Source organism: Tarenaya hassleriana, unplaced genomic scaffold, assembly GCF_000463585.1.
Source record: "Tarenaya hassleriana unplaced genomic scaffold, ASM46358v1 Cleome62, whole genome shotgun sequence".
Taxonomy (NCBI): Eukaryota; Viridiplantae; Streptophyta; class Magnoliopsida; order Brassicales; family Cleomaceae; genus Tarenaya; species Tarenaya hassleriana.
In genome coordinates this window covers 623,871-646,580 of record NW_010968712.1, presented here as the reverse complement: position 1 = coordinate 646,580, position 22,710 = coordinate 623,871, and the positions used below count along the sequence as shown (strand labels likewise).

The 22,710-nt window shown below is 35.0% G+C and overlaps 2 protein-coding genes and 1 non-coding gene across 5 annotated transcripts; 2 read left to right on the top strand and 1 right to left on the bottom strand.

Annotated features, from left to right (window-relative positions):
• The first annotated feature begins 15,040 nt into the window (after positions 1-15,040).
• Positions 15,041-18,338, top strand: LOC104799977 (O-acyltransferase WSD1-like). 2 transcript variants are annotated; one of them, XM_010522676.1, is made up of 7 exons: positions 15,041-15,407; positions 15,791-16,366; positions 16,451-16,517; positions 16,609-16,703; positions 16,788-16,997; positions 17,090-17,227; positions 18,022-18,338. In XM_010522676.1, exons 1-7 carry the CDS (start codon positions 15,186-15,188, stop codon positions 18,199-18,201), a joined length of 1,488 nt encoding a protein of 495 aa, XP_010520978.1. In that variant the 5' UTR covers positions 15,041-15,185; the 3' UTR covers positions 18,202-18,338. The 2 variants fall into 2 exon arrangements, with proteins under 2 accessions (XP_010520978.1, XP_010520977.1); XM_010522675.1 differs by having other exon boundaries at positions 17,090-17,236.
• An 837-nt stretch (positions 18,339-19,175) lies between these two features.
• LOC104799976 (O-acyltransferase WSD1-like) lies at positions 19,176-22,104 on the bottom strand. 2 transcript variants are annotated; one of them, XM_010522672.1, is made up of 7 exons: positions 21,793-22,104; positions 20,798-21,385; positions 20,636-20,702; positions 20,416-20,498; positions 20,108-20,317; positions 19,843-19,980; positions 19,176-19,476 (listed from the first exon to the last, which is right to left on the bottom strand). In XM_010522672.1, exons 1-7 carry the CDS (start codon positions 22,060-22,062, stop codon positions 19,309-19,311), a joined length of 1,524 nt encoding a protein of 507 aa, XP_010520974.1. In that variant the 5' UTR covers positions 22,063-22,104; the 3' UTR covers positions 19,176-19,308. The 2 variants fall into 2 exon arrangements, with proteins under 2 accessions (XP_010520974.1, XP_010520975.1); XM_010522673.2 differs by lacking the exon at positions 21,793-22,104 and adding an exon at positions 21,533-21,760.
• Positions 22,105-22,506: 402 nt separating this feature from the next.
• TRNAA-CGC lies at positions 22,507-22,579 on the top strand. Its single transcript has one exon. It is a non-coding gene; the product is annotated as a tRNA-Ala (tRNA).
• Positions 22,580-22,710: the final 131 nt, after the last annotated feature.

Here is a 22,710-nt window from a genome sequence, read left to right as displayed (position 1 = left end):
GGTCGAACACAGGGAATAGTTAACACTAAGAACAAGACTCGACTATGATTCAGATCAGCAAATAGCAGATGAAATAGATGAACACCGAAAGCAAAACAATAAATAAACTAAGTAAATCAGATAACTAAACCACCGTAGCTTCGGGATAACCTTAACACACAGGGATTATTTCTAAGGATGGAGAATCTACGAATATCGAACTCTATTCGGGGATCTCAAGTTCTAATATCAGATTTGGCTCTCCCAAGTCCTAAATCCACTATCCAATAATCTAACCTATCGATCTCTCAACCTAATAGATTAAAATATCAAACGCATTAGCGATCACTATCACAGTTCCTGAACCGATTAACCTATCTCTCAATAATCTTAATCAATTCATTCAATGAATTCTTTCCGAATCTAATTCCAACTCTCGTTGTAAATCAGAATCTAAGATCAATCAATCAACAGGCCAAGAACATCAAAAGCAATAAACCCAATTCAATTAAACCGCCGAGTATCGATAACGTAGTCTCAGAAAATAAAAAACCAAACAATCCCTACAAGGTTAAATCCCTAGCTACAGTGAAACGACTACTCGCAACCCATAACAACAAATGAGTTCAAATCAATAAGAAGAAACATAGAAACAGATAAAGAAGACTCGCAGCGATCTCTCTCGATGACGATTCTTCAATCTCTGCTCCCGGGAAACTCCGTCTTGATTCTCTCTCGAGTTCTATGGCTTCTCCTCTGATCTCTCGATGATTTCTGAAGCCCAAGACATCCTCTATTTATTTCTTTGGCGGCTAGGCTTCTTTCCATTCCGAAAACGGAAGTTCAGATGCAAAAATATGAAGTTTTCTCGAAACGTAACACGGCCGTATCGAATGACAACACGGTCCGTGTCAATTATCTGACCAAAACTTCTGCACTTCTACAGGGCTGGACACGGGCGAGTTGCAGATCGACATGGCCGTGTTTAACGTCGACACGGTCCGTGTCAATTGTCTCTAAGAATTTCTTCGTTTCCTTGCCTTTGCACGGCCGTGTTTGAACTCGACATGGCCGTGTTCAAGTGCAACTCGAGCTGGAAGTGTCTTTATCGTTCTGTTCCGGTCCAATATGCTCCGAAGTCCTCGATTATGTTCCTCTGGTGTCTATAATGCGTCTATTACCTGTTCAATCACCAGAGAATGCAGAAGAAACAAAACTCAGTGCTAAAATGATCCTAAATGTCTAATAATGCACTGAACCGATGCGAAAGAGCTACACAATGGGCTTTGAAATAGAGGAGAAAATCGTGTTATCAAACTCCCCCAGACTTATACTTTTGCTCGTCTCGAGCAAATATACGACGGAAAAACGTATGAGGGGGAAGCAGGCTGATGATCAATCAGAAATCTCCATGAGTTTCAAAAGTGAAATTTCTCTCCTGTATCGACTAACCTTGAATGAAATCAGACTCATCCTATTCAGATCTCCATTCCAACAAAATGATCATAGAACTCCACGACGAAATTCATTGCCCAAAACTTCAAAGGGGATTTCAAGTTATCTACCAAACACGTTTCTCAAACCTATTTATCGCTGTCTATAGGAATAATTCGGTCCACCTGGGTTTGGAATAAGTCTGAATATGGTGATGGAAAATCGGGATTCCAAAGATCAATATCAAATGCATTCGCCTTCTGTCGTTCTTATTCGAGCTTTTTTTTTTTTGGTTCAAGGCTTTTCTTTCCTTTCATCATTAAATTTTTTTTTCCGTAATACGCGTTGGACGGATGCATGATATGATCAAGGAAAACGAACGTAAGAACATGGTATGGGTTTTGGAAACAGGCTTACTTTTGCCTCGTGATGATTGCTGTCACCCCCGGACTACTTGCCTGTGTGTCTAGACGAGTCAAAAGAAATAAAGATAGAGCGAGAAAAAGGGCTCGCTAGACTATATAGGGCCTAATATTCCTGCAAATGGGGAACGGTTTTTAGGAAAACATATACGCTTGGGTTAGAAAGCTTTCATTCCCTCTTTCATCCTAGGCAACGACTCATCTCATAACCTATAGATCATTCCTCAGGTCAAGCTACCTTTTCGGATAAGTCCGACAATTCATTCGGGCGCTTAGATAACTAAGCCAGGTTCATCTATACTCTCAAGAGATTTTTACTATATCGCTCATGAATCTTCTAACTGATCACCTGAAATCGGGTTTTTGTAGTTTTGCTATGCAGATTTACTAGATGATGTGCTAAAATGCATCAAGGACTGTCAAAATGGGAAAAACAGGTTGTCAGACTTGATCACGCAAATCTAGGTATAGAAATAAGCTCAAGTAATAAAAACCTAGATACAACGAATACCGCAAGGATACGGATCAACTGTAGTACCAGGGTCGAACACAGGTAATAGTTACCACTAAGAACAAGACTCGACTAAGATTCAGATCAGCAAATAGCAGATGAAATAGATGAACACCGAAAGTAAAGCGATAAATAAACTAAGTAAATCAGATAACTAAACCACCGTAGTTTCAGGATAACCTTAACGCGCAGGGATTGTTTCTAAGGATGGGGAATCTACGAATATCGAACTCTAATCGGGGATCTCAAGTTCTAATATCAGATTTGGCTCTCTCAAGTCCTAAATCCACTATCCAATAATTTAACATATCGATCTCTCAACCTAATAGATTAAAATATCAAACGCATTAGCGATCACTATCACAGTTCCTGAACCAATTAACCTATCTCTCAATAATTTTAATCAATTCATGCAATGAATTCTTTCCGAATCTAATTCCAACTCTGTTGTAAATCAAAATCTAAGATCAATCAATCAACAGGCCAAGAAGATCAAAAGCAATAAACCCAATTCAATTAAACAGCCGAGTATCGATAACGTAGTCTCGGAAAATAAAAAACCAAACAATCCCTACAAGGTTAAATCCCTAGCTACAGTGAAACGACTACTCGTAACCCATAACAACAAACGAGTTCAAATCAATAAGAAGAAATATAGAAATAGATAAAGAAGACTCGCAGTGATCTCTCGATGACGATTCTTCAATCTCTGCTCCCGGAAAACTCTGTCTTGATTCTCTCTCGAGTTCTCTGGCTTCTCCTCTGATCTCTCGATGATTTCTGAAGCCCAAGACGTCATTTCCATTCCGAAAACGGAAGTTCAGATGCAAAAATATGAAGTTTTCTCGAAACGTAACACAGCCGTGTCGAATGACAACACGGTTCGTGTCAATTATCTGACCAAAACTTCTGCGCTTCTACACGGGCGAGTTGCAGATCGACACGGCCGTGGTTGACGTCGACACGGTCCGTGTCAATTGTCTCTAAGAATTTCTTCATTTCCTTGCCTTTACACGGCCGTGTTTGAACTCGACATGGCCGTGTTCAAGTGCAACTCGAGCTGGAAGTGTCTTTATCGTTCTGTTCCGGTCCAATATGCTCCGAAGTCCTCGATTATGTTCCTCTGGTGTCCATAATGTGTCTATTACCTGTTCAATCACCAGAGAATGCAGAAGAAACAAAACTCAGTGCTAAAATGATCCTAAATGTCTAATAATACACAGAACCGATGCGAAAGTGCTACACAATGGGCTTTGAAATAGAGGAGAAAATCGTGTTTTCAGTACACTCTTAGTTCACTCTCCCAAAACTCTCCCAAAAAGTCTGAAACTTTAAGCTTCGATTGGAGCTTTGAATTTAGTTGAAATCAACCGAAAAATACAGGAATTAACTCTAGAAACCCACCCCTAACAAAGCCCAAAGCTCAAAATCAACATAGATAAGTGTTTCAGATTAAGTTCGAAAATGATAATCAAATTGAAAGTGGAGATTTCTGTGTTTTGAGTGCGATTTGTGTAAATTTGACCTTAGATTTGAGTTCTTGATGTTTCAAGGATCATTTTGAGATATAAATTCATGAATTTGGTGCGAAAATTCGAAGTCCGAAATCCATGATCCGCCTAGGCCGATCGATCCAGACATGGTCCGTCCGGTCTAGGTTGCAGGCATCGCGAGGAAGAAGACGACCCAAGGTCCAGACCAACCGGTCTGGATATCTGGACCGTCCGATCCAGATACCTCAGTCCGAACGGACTGATGATCTGGTCTGATGGGACACCTCCAGACCGACCGGTCTAGGCTGGAGACCGATCGGTCCAGACCCATTTTTCACCCTTTTGACCTTCGTCACCGGATCAAACGAAAGCCAACGCAACCGACCCGGTTCAGATCCACGTTTGGTCAATCTAACCCTGTTTCCTAATTAAAACCTCATGAAACTCTAACGGAACCAATTACGGTAAGTAAACCCTCAAAATGAGCTGAATTGGTAATCTAGAATGGTCGGAACCCAATTTGATTGGACCAGATGATAAAAGAATAAAATAAACGTAATAAAGTATGGATACCATAACAATAAGTAAAGACGTGTGTATGCATGATTAAAAGGAGGTTCTTGTATGAGTGCTTGTGATTGGGGATTTGGGTAGTTGGCATGACGTGAGATAATACTTCGGAGGGCCGGAGTATTGTTGAGCGTGTGATTGTAGCTGGGTGTTGAGGTGATATTTCGATGATTGCTCTGTTTGGGACCTCCTCTTTATGATCCTTGATCCGGGTCGAGTTTCATATTGAGGAGGCATGATTGTGATTGGGCGTCTATGGGCGGAGCTTGGAGCCGATGATGCACGTGGTAGTCTTGAGTGATTCGGGCTATCACGGGTTGAGGAAACTTTACGGTTACTCTGTAACCGCACCGACGTTCCACATGTTATGGAACGGGTTCGGAAGTGATTCCAGGCAGAGACGGACATACATTTACCCGTGACTCGGATTGAGAGATTCTCCCGATGAGGTTATGAAGAAATACTCTGAAAGACCTGGGCTCGGGTCTGATGAGCTTTTATGTGGCAGATGGCTGACGAGAGGTTGTCAGTTGATGACTGACATCGCTGATATAGTTGGTGGTGGCCTGGAAGAGGCATCTAGCGATCTGGTATCGAGAGGTGACATCGATATCAGAGGGGATGGTTGGTGTGATATGTTTTTATGAAGTGTTGGGCTTGGTTTGTTGCATTTTATTATTCAGAGGGGATGGTTGGAGTGAGAGGATTGTGCGTTGCATATGGAGAGTTCTTACCTATGCGTGTGATGCACCCGTAGAGATGATTTGATGGTATCGATGTTAGTGATAGACCCGACGGGTCGAGCTATGACTTGTATATGTCCTGGATTGGTGATGCCAGATCCATATGCTATCATATGTGTGTGATGCACATAGAGACGATTTGACAGTTGATGTCCGATAACTTGTCATCTGGACTGATTTTGATTGTTACATGAGCTGTTGTTGGTGAAATTATGATTTGTTATATGACGTGGTGTATATTTATATCATATGTGTAAATATTGCTTTTGATTGGCCATTTGCAATTTGAGTATGATCTTCGGGTTTAACCCGAAGTACTCACTAAGCATATACCTTATGAACGTTGTTATGCAACGTTTCAAGCTCGGAGCAGCTTTGGCAGCAGCTGGACGAGGGCATTGGTGACGTGTGAGACTTTTGCGGGATCATGTATATTTCCACTTTAGATGTACACTGTTTTCTTTTTCTCTGGATGGTGTATACTGACTTTGTATTATATCGTATCCACCGTCCTTATGTTGTGTTTTGTATACATCTACTATAGATATGGGTTTGCTATGTATATACATATTTTCGCTGCGTATGTTTAATATAAAAATATTTTAAATTCCCGCTATTTTTATATACGGTTTGAATGTCCATGTGATGCAACTCGTGGACGGGACACGGGTTACGGGCGTCACAGAGGAGGAATGCTTTGGACAGTGGAGGAGTGCACGAGATCAATCGCGACTTGGATATACGAGGGATCAATATCACCCAACATTCGTGTATGGAGGAAATCTTGAACGAGAAGTACCTGACTTGGTACAAAGTATGTTTCACATTGTCAGAAATACCCCAAGAGTTAAAGTGGATCTACGAACCTCTCTGAAACAAAAAGAGTGTAGAACTTGTTATTACTTTGGGAAGAGGGGATGTAGTCGAATGAATTGTTATTATCTACGAAATAAAAGGAACTCTAATTGGTACGTTCATTCGAACTTAAATCACTCTTATCTGTCTCATCCTTCGAGGGACCTTAGGTGGATTCGTAAATCTGACTTGTCATGTAATGTTGCCTATACACATGAGCAAACAAGTGGAAATGGTGTCTTGTATTTGGATAGCGGATGTTCAAGATACATGACAGGATGTCAGAAACTGTTGACAAATTTTGAAGTAGCTTTGATAAGCGACAGTGTCATATTCGAAGATGGAAAACAAGGAAGATCGTCGGTAAAGGAACTCTGAATTATTTTGGAGTATCCAGGCTAACGAATGTCAAGGTAGTTCAAGGTATGAAGACTAACTTGATCAGTATCAATCAACTATGCAATAATGGCACGAGAGTAAAGTTCACAAAGAATGCATACTTTGAGACCAAATCGGATAATAAGTGTATTTTAAATGGGCAAAGGCCATCAAGAAATTGCTACACATGGGTTGACAACCATATTTTCAGAAACTTTCTCGAGGATTCTAAGACGCATACCCAGAATTGAGCAATCGAAAGCTCATATATGTTTTTGAATTTATACTTATACGTACACAAAGGGAGAAATGACTCGGAAGGTACATGGTCATACGCACATGGAGAGAAATAACTCAAAAAATGTGTGTGGTTGAAAATGCTAAGAAATTATGCATGGTCGAAAATATTGAGGATGACAACAAGGAGCCAAGTGGATGATTGTACTAAGGAATATGTATATAAACATAAAGCCAAAAAGGGGAGAGATTGTTAATGTGTAGAAAGAACATAATAATTCCATTAAGAAAGACAAAGAGACAACATGGAAACAATGATGAAAAAGAGAAAAGTATAGAGCACTATGGGAAGAAGACAATGGAACACTATGGGAAGAAGACAAATAATATTAAAAGAAAAGAAAGACATGGTGAGTATAAAATGTGAAAATATGTCTCCAGAAGAAATGAATAAAAGGAGAGCTGCAGAATCATACAAGATGTCGAAGACCATTGCTATAAAGAGAACATTAAGAAAAAGAAAGAGAATAGAGTAAAAAATATGTGAGTTCTATTTGTAAGGGAAACACTGGTGAGTGTTACTTGAGAGAGTGCGATGTGTATCTGAAGAGAACCCTCAAATAATGGACGAATCGTTCAGGTCTAGACGAGTCTAGTATTACACGGGTGTGCGTGATACATATAGTGTATGGATTGATAGAATTTTTTGTGGTATGAGATTTTGCGCATGGAAAGCAAAATGAGTGGTTGAGTTCTACTTTAATAAAAATGAGTTGTACTCGACATTTACCAAAAAAATATAATCAGTTGGATTTTTTTTGTATATCATCGTGTGAGTATACTTTTTTATATGTATTTATGAGTATATATATGTATGTCTATATGTATATATTCTGTACATATATCAATATATATATATATATATATATATGTGCATGAATGTGTATATAAGCGTTTGACTACATGTATAGATATATAACAACTTAGTTAAGTCGACCCAAATTAAAGTGAATGACTAAAATGGTTTGGCTACGTATCATTGATCTGATAATTCAGATGGTCTATGACAGAAACCGAAACATCTTGCCTAATCCATATAGAATGATTTATATCTCTACAAAATTGTTTATATATATATATATATATATATACGTGTGTATCATTGATTTCTTTAGTAAAATAATTTCCCGTGTATTTCCTTTAGATTGTAGAATACGACGTCTCCAATATCTTTTTAGATATTAGGGTTTAGGCCCATAGTCAAAATTTTTAAAAAACTTTAAGTTAAAAATTTTACAAATTTTAATAAAAAGAGAATAATGACCCATTAACTATTGAATGTGGCTCCCACTTTCAACTCTCTCACTTCTTTTTTTTCATTTATTAAATTTGGCTAATTTTTATATATAATTTTTTTATGAATGTCCCCACTATAAAAAGTTCTTGGGTCTGCCACTGGTTTAGGGTTTAGATATCGGTTAAATAAAATAAATTCGAATAGGTTTGAATTGAATAATACATTAACATATTTGAATCGAAATCGATATACAAAATGTATAGACACATTTTTTTTAAAAACAAAAAAATTAAATCCGATCTTAAACCAAAAAAAATTGAACGATCTTAATATTAAACAAAAAAAAACTGAATAAACATTTTTAAAAAACAATTATTTTTATATAGAAAAAGATAATTCAATATAAAAACCAAATAAATATAATTTTTAAAAATATAAATATCGATATTAAAAAATAACCGAATAGAGTCGTATCTGAAATCGGAAATATATATCTGCTTTGAGAAATTGAAATTTCACCATTAACCCAAAAAAAAAGGTGGAAACGTAAAGGAAAGCAAGGAGAGGATGAATATGATCTTTTTTTCAACTTATGCCCCAAGACACAAAGTCATAATTAATAGGTTTACTTATGCTTGCCCTCTAAGTTTGATATTTTTTTTGAGAAAATGTTACACTATTATCTAAACAGATAAAATGATTAGGCTGATTAATTAGTAATAAATTTATTACAATGATATGTCATTTTACGTTTTTATTTCAACAAAAAAAAAATTGTTAGCTATCCATAACCTTTTTAATTCCTTTTCTTTTTGTTTCACAACTCTACCCCTATCTTTGTTTTTTTATGGTACAAAAGAGAATCATCTCAAATTTAAGGGAGATTTTGTATGAAAAATAAATATTATTATTATTATTATTATTATTATTATTATTATTATTATTATTATTATTATATATATGTATTATTAGCTGACGGAAAATATTAAGAGATACTGAAATCTATAATTTACAAAATATTTTGAAATATTGGACACTAATTTAATCCAGATTCACAACTGTATGATGTTGATTGATTTCCAGAGCAATATTTATTTGTATCTATCAAGCATCATTATTGTGCCAAACAGTAAACTAAGCTATAACTATATTAACTATTTATATACATTATATATATGAACGTGCATTGTACATCGATATATGGTCCGACTTATGACATTACGAAGCCAATAAACATATCAGTTTGCCTTTCTTGTCCGAGTTATCAAACAATGTATATTTTCCATGTCCATTTCAATTTTTACCATTAAATTTACACAAAATAAATTTCATAACGTATTCTCATTATGGGTCTAAAAGGGGCTGGTCTGATCCAGTCTAACTCGTCTCGTTCCGATCTAAAAATATTTTAAACCAGTCCAATCTGACCCGTTTTTTATCGATTTTTATCGAGCTAAAAATTGATCAGCTCAGCTCAGATCACCTTAACTCGCGAATCAAATGAGCCGGTTTGCGAACAAAATATTTAATTTTAAAAAATATTGTAAATATTTAAAATTTTATAAATGTTAAAAAATATTATAAATATAATAAAATTTTAAATTATAAACAAAATAAACTATCTAATAAAAATATAATTTTTATAATAAAATATTTAAAAATATATAAAAAATAATAAATAAAAATTTGGTTCGTGAGTCCGTCCGTGGACTCGCCGAATTGGCTTTTCCCAGCCCGACTCGTGACGAGGTGACTTGATCAGTTTTTTTTTGGACTAAAATATTTTGAATCCGACTAAAAAAAATATAGACTAATTTAGAAACCAGTTCACGAGTCAGGCTCGTTTTACCCCCATAATTCTCACAATCAAAGGTGTATTTTTTAGTTCTAAAGATTGTAATAAGCAAACGATATCACCGTAAATTCTCCATATTATTGTCATCACCATCACCATCACATTATATATATATAGCTTAATAGATATACAACATATATGCCAGCGGCGGGCAAACAGCGCATAATCTCAATGTCGGAAATGGATGGAATAATGTCAAAAATAGGCATGAAATATATAAAATGTTGAAAATGATATCTGATTGAAAACAGCAAAATATAAAATATGGAAAAATAAATTCGGTGGGGAATGGAACCATTTTCCTGAGACGCTAAGATGCCAAACCATATGCTGTATTATTCCGTATGAAACTCTCTTTTTGTTTATAGAATCTTAGATTCAATTATTGATGTACTATCAAACATTTTCTCAATTTAAATATGAATTCGCCCAATCAACTGTATCCAACCATATCTTATATCTCGATTGCTATATCGATTTCATTCCAGAACCGGAAATAAAAAATCACACCTATACTAAAATTCATGATAATAGAGCTCAACATTCCTCTTCCAGTGTATAAAATCAAATAATATTGTCCGATAATGTGAAATCAAATCGAATGATATAAATTGAATCTGATTAATTAAATTTTAATGAATCGAATCTGATTAATTAAAACAGTTATTTAAAAAAACGAAATGAACGAAGTTTAAGTTAAACCCAAAAACTATAGAAATAGTTTTTCCCTAAAACGAAAATTCAATGGCATCCAATCTGAAATCCAAATAGATATAATTTTATATAATTAAAATTAAAAATAATGAATCCAAAATATAACAAAAAACCAAAATGTTAACTCCTCTATCCTTTTTAAGGATGTTTGAAAGATAATAAAAATCCCAACTATGTGCATTAAGATGTGAATATCTAAAAATTCTCGTGTGTGTATATATATACAGTGGCGGATTTACGTGCAACAATATGGAGGTATATATCTCCATTCAACTAATTAAAAACTTTAATCTTCCATACAAATTTTGTAAAAGTTTAAATAAAATCATGAAATACCCCCATAAATTTATATTTGTTCATCATAAAAATAATTTTGCCCCAATTAATATATCTGTTTAGATCCGCCATATATATATATCCACCCATAACCATTATATATGTCCATATGTATACTATAAACATGTACGAAAATGGAGGGTGAGATCTGCAATGCAATTTCAAGTTTTAAGGTCAAATCAAAATCTTAAATGCAGTTTTTTTATTTTCTTTCTTTATCTATAATAATTGGGAATTAGAACTGTTTAGTTTGGATTGAATAAACGCTGAGATTATCTATGATAATATATTAAGTTTGAAAGATTTAATAAGATTAAAATAATTTTATTTTGGATTGTATTGATTTATAAAAAAAAATATAGAAGTTTATATGATTCGAATCATTTTTAACTGAACCAAATTTTGCTCTAAATAGATTAAGTTGATTGCCACTTGCGATTGCTTTAAAGCATATTGGCCCAATAACAAAAGCCCTATCCGCCGTACCTAAAATTACCGAAAGTACCCCTACTCATACGGATGACGTCATAATTCCCGACCCTTCTGTATTTTCGCAAAGAGAAAGACCAAATTACCCCTGGGAGCGCTTGTCACTTCAGTTGACTTTCTTAACTCGCTGACTTTTTTTTTATATTTATTTTTCCAATGGAAACCAACAGGATAATTGACAATTAATTGATACATGGAGGGGCTAATCTAACTGTGAGAATATTAATATCCCACTTTAATCGAGATTAATCTCACCGTATCCGTCAACCATCCAATTAAAATGAATCAATAATAGTCGGTCCAAGGGTTGTGTATATATTACTATATTAGTGTTGAACGTTTTGATATTCAGTTCAGAAATGGTTCGGTTTTTTTGGTTTTATAAAAATATGTATCAATCGGTTATTATATTATATTCGATTCGGTTTCGATTCCGGTTTTTATTAAAAAAAAATTAGATATTCTTTAAAAAATTCAGTTTTTCGATTTTTTTTTTTAAAAAAATTCGGTTCGGTTTCAGAAAATTCAATTTTCTAAAAATAATATCGTTCGTAAATTTTGAAAAGTTTGAATCGAGAAAAATACCGTATTTTTTTATTCGGTACAATCCGGTTTTGAAAAACTATATCGAATCGTCCACCCGTGGTGTATATATTTGAGCCCCATCGATATTACTTTGGGAGAAATCACTCAAAACAAGTTAAACAAAATATTCGCATACAATGACAAAACTCGGACCGAGCCTTACGATATACGTGGGAACGAAGCATAAAATGACAAAATTCAAAGGGAGTGGATGGTTTACTTAATTCTAGTTATTTTAGAAAGATAATTTTTTTTATTAAATCTCAATAAAATTATTTGACTATATATTACACAGCATATAATGGAAACCAACTGTCCATTTATACTATTCACAATCACTTAAATAATTCGTAGTTTTATTTAGAAATTTATAATATTTTGTGTGTTATTTTGAGAATTTTAAAGTTTATATATTAATCTTAAATAAACCAATAAAATTAGGAATTTCTATGGAATTCTCCCTTATTTAATGTTATCCGAATTTCTAATATATTTTTTTATCTAAATCTTTAAAGAATATACAAAATTCTAAAATTTTAGTACGTCACCTTTAGACCTTAAAAAAAAGAAATATCGATAAACAAAAGCATATATATAATAATAAAGGTGTCAAAATTATTGAAAAATAAAATGCGGAAACGACAAATGAAAATAAACGGAATTACTTTATTGATACATCTCTTCTTGTTGTTACATTACAATGAAAATAATCCATACATTTATAGAAAAAGTTATTGAAAGAAATAAGGAAATAAATATACGAAAGAAACAAATAAGACAAAATATAATTGACACGATATATATTTCATTCTTAATTGATATTATACCTTTAATTATTATCAATCATATCAAATCTCCATATTTTGTTTTTATTTCAACATTCTCCTAAGATTGATTTTAAAAGAATTCAAAAATCAATCTTGAAGATAAAACAAAATGATGAAAAACTTTACTGTTATTAGAACAATCCATAGACACCAAATTTCATTCATTTAGAGAGTACTAACCTTTTTCAAATCACTTCGCTTGACTTTAAAATTCTAGTTTTAACTCTTTTTGTCATAGTATCTTGCTTGATCTTAGAATTTTTAGCTTTGACTTCTTTTTGTCATAGCACATCGTTTGAATCTGTTTTGTTTATTCCCTTTTGAACGATTTGGATATATGAACATCCAAAACGCAAACGAAAGAAGAGACTAAAAAATTAGAAAAAGATAAACATATAGTCCAAATCGCAACGCTGCTCTGATACCATATTGAAAAATAAAATGCGGAAACAGAATAAGACAAATGAAAATTAATAAACGGAATTACTTTATTGTTACACCTTTTCTTCTTGTTACATTATAATGAAAAAAATCCATATATTTATAGGAAAAGTTATTGAAAGAAATAAGAAAATGAAGATACGAAAGAAACAAAGAAGACAAAATATAATTTACACGATATATATTTTATTCTTAATTGATATTATGCATTTAATTATTATCAATCATATCAAATCTCCATATTTTGTTTCTATTTTAACAAAAATACTCGGGTCGGGTCGCGCCGTCCGAGTCCAAGACAAGTCCGAAGATTTACATATCAGGTCGGTCCAGTGCGAAACACAAACTGCTCTAAAAGCTGTGGTCCGAAATTCGATTCTATGGATTTTTGTACGGGTTCGGGACGGGATTTAGACTTGAACGTTCAAAAACATCAAACCTGCAAAAGATAAATTGTAAAAATACAATTAAAAGATAACCAAGATACAGTTTTTTTAAATATATGTTCGAGATACTTAAAAAAACAAAAGTTTAATAACAAAATTCAATAATATATATCTTGATTTAAGAGAAGTTAAAAATTAAATATAGTCAGAAACTCATAGTATATGTGTGTGTGTGTGATTGGAGGAGTAAGTGTGCAAATACATATATATATATCTGTATACAGTAATGGACCTAAAAAAAATTTAATCAGGAGCAAAGTTAAATTTAATATGTTAAAAACATAATTTTCTTATAGGGGGATTTATCAAATTTAGTTAAAAATATGATAATTTTATGAAGAAACTAGTTTTTTCTTTTTTAAAATGAAACAAACGGGGGCATATGTCTCCGTTCATCTCAAATTGGGTCCGCCCATATCCGTAAATACACTTAGCTATATATGTATGTATATATATATATATGTATGACCTGGCCGAATCTGAACCTGTATTTTGACATATACTTTTCAGGTCGGGCCAGCCTGTGGCCCGATCGACAAACGAACCTCATTTTTCAAGTCAAAACCGTAAATTTTTTCGGTTAGCTCGGACCGGCTAACCTGATTTTTTGGACACCTAAATAATAATAAGAATCTAATCAGAAAATTACGTGTTCAAGTCGACGACGTAATCTATTATAAACATTCTATCGGCAATCATAGATTTGTGACACCTTTCAAGGCGAGTTTTTTTTTTTTGTTTTGTGGTAAGACAAATAAAAATATATATATTTATATTATGTTACATTTTATTTGAGCGGTCATATAGATCCTATTCAAGAAATATTTCTAACTTATAGAATCTTCTAAAGTCCACACTTATTAAAATCGTTTTAAACCGAAAAATGCACTGAAATTATAGACGCGCGATTTAGTTAACATTAAATCATAATAAAATATGACTTAATAAAATCCTTTTTATTAGCCCTAATTTAATGCATTAAATTGAAGGCGGGGAAACCGCGTGAAAACACACGCGCTTCCAAACAAAATTGTAATAAAAAAAAATCGTTTTCTAAACATGCATTCTTAAGTTGAAGATGTACGGAAAACAATTCTAGACTTTCCGTTCTACGTTAGTTGAAATTTATATGATCCGAAAAAAGAGAGTTTCACAAGTGTTCTTGTACAATATATATAAGCCCCTCTAATCGTATATATTAACATATTTGTTATCAAATCATAATCACGTAAAAACATACGGTTGAAGTACATATATACAATATAAGACTCTAATCATATTAACATAGTTTTTCCGTGATAAAAATGTTTTTTTATGCAATTATAAATTAAAGTATAAAATATAGTAGATATTCTAAAATCCCATGAACTTCTATATATATATATAAGATTTCATTGCACAAGGGATAAAGAGGTCATATAACAAAAAAAAAAACACGTGTTTAAAAAGCCCATATGCCATTGCTTCAACATTTTAGGGGCTGATTTTTTTTTTTGGTAAAAAAACTATTTTAGGGGCTAACTTGTGGAAACTCCTCGATATTTTCTTACACATTTTTGGTGAAGAAGAGGGCATGGCTGCTGAGGAGCCGACGATGAAGATGATCAGAATAAAGGCCGCGACGGAGGAGGAGGAGCCGCCGCCGGTCAGCCCATTTTCGCGGCTGTTCCAGTCGCCGGAAGTAGACTCTTTCATCATCGTAACATTGGGCTGCGGCATTAGATTAAACTCAACCACCATTATCGACGGTCTAAAGCTCTCTCTCATCAACCACCCTCGCTTCTCTAGCATACCCGTACGTAAGCTCAAACCCTAGGGAATATTACTCAAATAACCCACTTGGGTCGCAGCAATTTCAGTGTACACCACCGAAAAAAAAAAAAATTTTGCGACCTTATTACGACTAATATATAACTAATATACAACCTATTACGACTAACAAACTACTCTTATTTTAGTTGTATATTAGTTATATATTAGTCGTAACAAGGTCGCAAAATTTTTTTTTTTTCTGGGTGGTGTACCCTGAAATTGCTGCGACCCAAGTGGGTTATTAGGGTTAAAACCCCCAAACCCTATACACCCACACACACACCCATATATATATGTATATATGTATGTTAAGTTGTATATATGATATGAGAAATTGGTAATGATTTTGTTGATATGTAAGAACAGGAGATGGGCCGTGGGAACGGAGGAAAACCAGTATGGGTTCAGACCAAAGTGAACGTGGAAGATCATGTTTTTGTTCCGGACATAGATCCGGACATGGAAAGTCCTGATCAGTTCCTCGAAGATTATATCTCCAACCTGACTACGATCCCTATGGATATGTCCAAACCGTTGTGGGAACTTCACCTACTCCAAGTAAAATCATCAGTCGCGGAATCGGTTGGTGTGTTCAAAATCCATCACTCGTTGGGCGATGGAATGTCCCTTATGTCCCTTTTGCTCGCTTGCACCCGAAAAACGTCCGACCCCGAGGCCTTGCCCGCTGTTTCGGCCAAGAAAAACCACGTCGGTCCGAGCAGTTTTCTCGGCAAGATTTGGTGGCTCGTTGCGGGATCTTGGTGGATAACTAGATTGGTGTTCAACACTTGTGTCGATTTGGTTATGACTATACTTACAATATGTTTCTTGAGGGATACGAAAACTCCGATTGTGGGTGGCGCCGAGCATAAATCAAGAAGGTTTATTCATCGGATAATAAGCTTAGACGACGTTAAGATTGTTAAGACCGCCATGAAAATGGTACGTTCACATTAATTCTGTGATATCATTTAATCTCCCTATACTCGTCTAACTCTCTCCCTTACGCTTTGTGCTTCTGCCCAGACCATTAATGATGTTCTTGTCGGAGTAACACAAGCAGGTCTTTCGCGGTATCTTTCCCGAAGACACGGTAATCGAATCCCTAATTTCCTTTTTCCGTAATCCATAACTAACATATTTTCTATAGAACCCGTCTTATAAAGTTTTTAAACGTGAAAAAGATCAAGAAACAACGTCGAAATCACAACAGTTTCCGAAGAGAATCCGTCTCAGAGGAGCGGTTTTCATGAACTTGAGGCCGACCACAGGGATCAAGGTACGAAATCAACCCAAGAATCATCAACTTAGACCATCCAAAAAACATTTTATTTTCTGAAAATAACATGTTAAGTTAAAACAGGATCTAGCCGATATGATGGCGAAAGGCTCAAAGTGTAGATGGGGAAATTGGATCGGTTATGTTCTTATACCCTTTACGGTCGGCTCAGAGGCCGATCCATTAGAACACGTACGTCGAGCCAAATATACGATGGAGCGGAAGAAACTCTCTCTCGAGGCGGTTTTCTCTTACGCAATCCTTAGTCTCACCATGACAGCTTTCGGATTGAAGGTGAAATTAGTGAACTTGAATATATTCAACAAGAATCCAAGAAACTGTGAGCGTCAAATTGATTCTTTGTTCGGTTTGAAATCTAAAATCAGGCACTTGAAGATCTGACGAGGAGGATATTCGAAAGGACAACACTGACATTTTCAAACATGGTTGGTCCGGAGGAAGAAGTTAGCTTCTATGGTCACCCTATTACTTATATCGCCCCAAGTGCATTTGGCCTGCCACATGTACGTACGGTATCATTCTCTCTATAATTTTTGTTTTTATTATTCTCTCCTTTAAGGTCCAAATTAAAATTCCACCGAATTAAAATGATATATTAGAATCGGCAGATCGACATGTAATTAAAAGGGCATAATCTCAAACTACCTTTACTTTTTATATGAACTTCAGAACATAACCTTTTTAACCTTTTTGCGAACAATGTGACCATCATCAATTGATCACATTGTTCATATAATTTTAAACGATATGTCCAGTACAACCAATGCGATTATTATATAATTTTAAACTGTGTAACCAATATGATTCTAAAATAAATCACAATAGTTATATTGGTTATCCGAAAAATGATGTATAGAAGGGTACGGTTTGGATTTGATGTAGCAAAATAATGGTATTTTTAATGATGTCTCAATTAAAAGGGCACGTGAAAATTTATTATTTTGACGATAATTTGGTAAATGTATAAGTTGTTCACTTTTTTTTATATCGGTGTATCTACTGAATAAAATTTTTTAATCCGTCACTATCTATACGGACATTGTACGTAATAGTATACTGTATGTTTCCCTCAACCCTAACGTACGTATAAGGCTCGAAGATGAAGAAATTTCATTAGTGCACGTGCTGTATAATTCGGATTATCGGCTATGTGGATGCATACACTTTTTATTTTGGACAAATTAATATACGGACCGTTCGACTATACCACTCGAACTTATACTAAGATTGTCTACTACATGCAAACTTTTTTTTTCCTGAAAACTGACGTCATGTTTTTTTTTTTTGGTTAACTAAGGGACTCACACTTCATTTCCAAAGCTATGCAAAGAAGATGATAATAATAGTAGCAGTTGACCCGACAGTTATACCAGACCCTCACCAGCTGTGCGACGACCTGGTAGAGTCCCTCAGCCTTTTCAAATCCGCTGTCTTAGAGAGAGGGTCTAGTCACACCGACGTGAAGAAGCTTCAGTGAGACCAAACACGCTGAAACCGAGAATAATAAAATATTTAATTTCTCCTCTTGTTTTCTCTGTTGTTGCGGCCAATAATCGAGCAGTAAGATACGATGTAATTTTCAAAATCTAATCTGAATCTTGAAATTTATGCATTTGATCGGTGAAATTATTGTTTGGCCGGACAAAAAAGACACTGGAAGGTCTTTCAAGGCGAGTTCTTGGTAGTAGAGGTAGACATTTCGGTATTCGGTTCTATATTATGAATTAGATATTATATCATATTTGGTTCGGTTCGGTTTAATTTTTATTAAAAAAATATATATATATTTTTAAGAAATTTTCGGTTTTTCAAATTTTTTTAAAATTTGATTCGACTCAATTCCAAGAAGTTTGGTTTTTCTAAAAAAATATTGTTAATCTTAATATTCATAAATGATACCGAGTTTTTTGTTGGGTAGGGTTCGATTCTAGAAAAACGTTTACCCTATTTGGTAGGACAACATTAACATATTTAAATGTGGTTGGCATTTCCAATGTATCACCCCTAACTTGTTGAATAAACCCTTCATCCGTGAACGGATCTAGTTTAATAGCACTGTATTACACGAGCTAGTACCAATAATATTAATTTTATTTATTTAAACTAATTAATATAAAATTAATTATTATTATTATTATTATTATTATATTTCGGTTTATATATATGTAATATGGATGAAATCAATTTAATATCTTTTAGTTTTCCTTCCATCGTATCCCAACAACTAATACTGAATTTTGTTGATCTTATTCTATGATACTGTGAATAATAATAAAATACTATGGTGATTTAATCCGAATTGCATTCATTTTCTATGGAAATTGGGTATTATTAAAAATTCATTTTAAATATTGGTGGCAGGCAAAGGGAGGGCAAACATCTTTGTTTTGGCTGGTTTGAACTTCAGATCAATTATAGCAAAGATATATAAATGCACATAATGGACTCGTAACAGATGTATATTTAACTTTTAAAATCGCATCCTCCCAACTGCAAGTATGGTCACAATATTAAATAAAAAAATGATAAAATTATTTGTTAAGAGGGATAATATATTAATTATTTGTGTTTGTGTATGTATATTCTAACTCGTGTCCTTGAGTAACCCTCTCTCCAAGACAGCGACTTTGATAGCCTTGAGAGATTCTTCAAAGTCGTCGCAGAGCTTACGAGGATCCGATATAGCCTTTGGATCAACCGCTGTTGAAATTGTCATCTTGTTTGCGTAACTCTGAAAATGTACGGTCAATGCCTACGCACGGAACATCAAAAGAGATTAGAGAAAAATACGTACATATTTGCGTAGTTCCATTTGAGAGTGATTCCCAGAATCGTAAGTTACGAGGTTGTCTTACGGTTTAAGTTACATCTTGTCGGTAATATTATTGACTAATATTTTTGTAATCAAATTTTTTTTTTACGATAATTGTGGATTTTGTGTTTTACTTCTGAATCGAGGGGTTTTACATATTAAATCGGGCAGTTCATTCGATTTTTGGTATTTTAACGTCGTTGTACTAGATATTGTCGTATCAACAGGTTCCGGTTTGCGTTTACGGACCAGACCCGGTATTTTCGGATGCTGGTTTTGGTAGAGGGAAGGAGGAAAGGTGCGTACTTGAGGATGGCCGTAGACGCTGGGAGCGAAGTAAGAAATGGGATGGCCGTAGAAGCTGATTTCTTCGACGGGTCCTACTATGTTCGAGAACGACATTGTCGTGTTTGACAAAGCTCTATGCACTATCTTCGCTGCAACCTATATAGATATATACACACACACACGCACGAATATATGTAAAACGTATGTATAGATACATATATACACAAAGGAACATATGTAAAAACGTATTGTATATCTATCAATGTTTTTCTTTTCTTTTTACCTTGACTCCTAAGGTGTTGAGGACGAGCTTGGCACTGAAATAGGTGAGAGCAGCTTCAAGAGATAGCTTTTTTCGATCTATGGTGGCTTTAGCCTTTGAGAGATGATCCAAAGGGTTTGTTCTTAAGGTGATGGAGAAGGGAAGTATAACGTAGCCTATGCGATTTCCCCACCTGAACTTCGATCCCTTCCCCATCATATCCGCCAAAGACTGCAGCAAAAAATGGCAAAAAAAAAAAACAGTGATTTTTTTCCTTCAGACAATGGTTTATATGTTGTATGGATTCCGGTGGCCGGCCTTAAGTTTACGAGGACGGTGGCTCGAAGCCGTATTCTTCGTGGGAGATTGTTTCGATTCCCTCTCGTTATCTCGTCCTCCTTGTTATTGTTGTCTGTCTTGTCAAGAAAACCGATATATATACACACTCAGAAGATATGATTTCGAGGAATGCCTTCTGAAAACAATATGTCAGATAGTCGTTTGTGTATAAATGTATAAACGTTGCGATGTGTAGACTGCAAACGTTACCATATCGCCTATTTAGATACCGTGAGAGGGCAGCCTGCGTTACTCCGAGTAGAACATCGTTGATAGTCTACCGAAATCACCACCAACAGTGCACAAGATTGATCAAGATCGGATTCAGAACAAAAAAACCCGATTATATATGTGAACTTGAAGAATTTTTACCATTTTCATGGCGTTCTTTATCAGTTTGATGTCATCGAGAGGAACAATCCGGTGAGCGAATCTTTTCGGGTTAAGCCCTACGTCAGCTCCACCCTTGAGAGGTGTTTCCGTGTCTTTCAAGAACAAGGTCGTGGCCAAGAACAGAAGAACATCCACAACAGTGTTCAGGATCAATCTCATCACGAGCCAAACTGCCAGAACCGATCTGATAAACAAGTTTCTGTCCGAACGAAAAAGCTGGTGCCTTTTCATGACAGGAACCGTAGGCAATGCCTCGGGGTCTGAAGTCTTTCGGGTACACGCAAGAACGAGAGACATAAGTGACAGTCCATCTCCCAAAGAGTGATGAGATCTTATCACAGCGATCGATTCTGCGTCGGATGTTTTCACGTTGAGGATGTGAATCTCCCATAAGGGTTTCGAAGTGTTTAAAGGGACCGTGGTGAGATTTGTCACGTAATGATCTGTGAACTGCTCTGTGTCTTGGATTCCCTCTAGGTCTATCTCTGGTACGATTACATGATCTTGCACATTGACATTGGTCCGGACCCATCTCGGTTTCTTCCCTCTTTTCTCACCATCGTCTTCCTGATTCAACAGTGCAAGTGAGACAGATTGAATCTAATCTAATCTAATCTCATATTTGATTATATGACAAGTCTGAACTTATAATCCCACGTCTTCCTAGTTTCTCGGAGATGTAATAAATTGCAGAAAGATGGACAAAGAGACAACCTTTGAGGATCTCTTGTTCCATGTGTTCGCAGTTTCAAGTTCGATTTTTTTTTTTTCAGTCGGGTCAAAGTTTCCATGCGGAGGCAAATGTGAAATCGACCCCGAAAGAAGTCGAAAAAGTTCGCAAAGCAGGAAAAAGAAAACCCCGGCCGAATCAATACGCGTATGCATATACACCGTATAAACGTAGAAATACATACGTACATACATACACATACATATATATATATATATATATATATGGATTTTAGTTTAGTTACCAGTTTGCTTGAGAAACGAGGATGCTTGATCAGCGTATGCTTCAAGCCCTCAATGACAACGTGTGGATTAATTTTGGTTTTGCACCCGATGACGGCGAGGATGCAGCAGTTGAACCTCGGCGCGTGAAACAGACGCGCCGCTGGGCTTAGCGGCTCCACCACCACCTCCTCCTCCTCCGGCGTTGTTGTCCTATTCCCGTTTTCCGACATCCTCTTCGGCCGGTCAAGGCTCTGTTTCTTGCTCTGTTTTCTTTTTTTTTTTCTTGTCATGTTCTCCAAATTCTGAATCTGAGCAAGTCATAAATTGACACGGTCAAACATAATATTAGTAATAACATAAATTAGCTATCAAATAAATATACAATTTTCTTTAAGAATTTATTATTAATTTAATGTAACATAATAAAAATTAATGTCAATATCTTTTCTCAACAGACTGGCCACGTGAAATCCAGTATTTTTTTAAATAATATATATATGAATTAATCACGATTTTTTTTTACTGGAATATCGTGAAGTACAGACATATTATATAATATTTAATTACAACGAAAGGTTAATTAAACTTCTAAACTTTATTGTTTCTTAATCGGACCCTCTCAAAAAGCTTGTGATATCTTCATCACATAATTTATATTATAATTTGATAATATAATTTTTTGGACATTTGTTTAATATATGTTTTAAAAATTTTATTATTTGTTGACATTCATTGGGGGTGTAGCTCATATGGTAGAGCGCTCGCTTCGCATGCGAGAGGCACGGGGTTCGATTCCCCGCACCTCCATTTTCCTTTTTTGTTTTCATGTTTTTTAATTTTACATTTTCGGCCATGACTCTTCCTTCCTTCAGTCTTCTGATAACTTTGTTGGGTTCATTACCACATCTACACACATATCTATCTTACATTTGACTGTC

Excerpts from the sequence above, each read along its gene's own strand:
- LOC104799976 (XM_010522672.1), bottom strand. The coding sequence starts at position 22,062 with ATGACAAGAAAAAAAAAAAGAAAACAGAGCAAGAAACAGAGCCTTGAC. Across the intron at positions 21,386-21,792 it reads CTCGTTTCTCAAGCAAACTG|GAAGACGATGGTGAGAAAAG; the intron begins GTAACTAAACTA and ends CTGTTGAATCAG. Across the intron at positions 20,703-20,797 it reads TAAAGAACGCCATGAAAATG|ACTATCAACGATGTTCTACT; the intron begins GTAAAAATTCTT and ends TGATTTCGGTAG.
- LOC104799977 (XM_010522675.1), top strand. The coding sequence starts at position 15,186 with ATGGCTGCTGAGGAGCCGACGATGAAGATGATCAGAATAAAGGCCGCG. Across the intron at positions 16,518-16,608 it reads GTATCTTTCCCGAAGACACG|ATCAAGAAACAACGTCGAAA; the intron begins GTAATCGAATCC and ends AACGTGAAAAAG. Across the intron at positions 17,237-18,021 it reads GCCTGCCACATGTACGTACG|GGACTCACACTTCATTTCCA; the intron begins GTATCATTCTCT and ends TGGTTAACTAAG.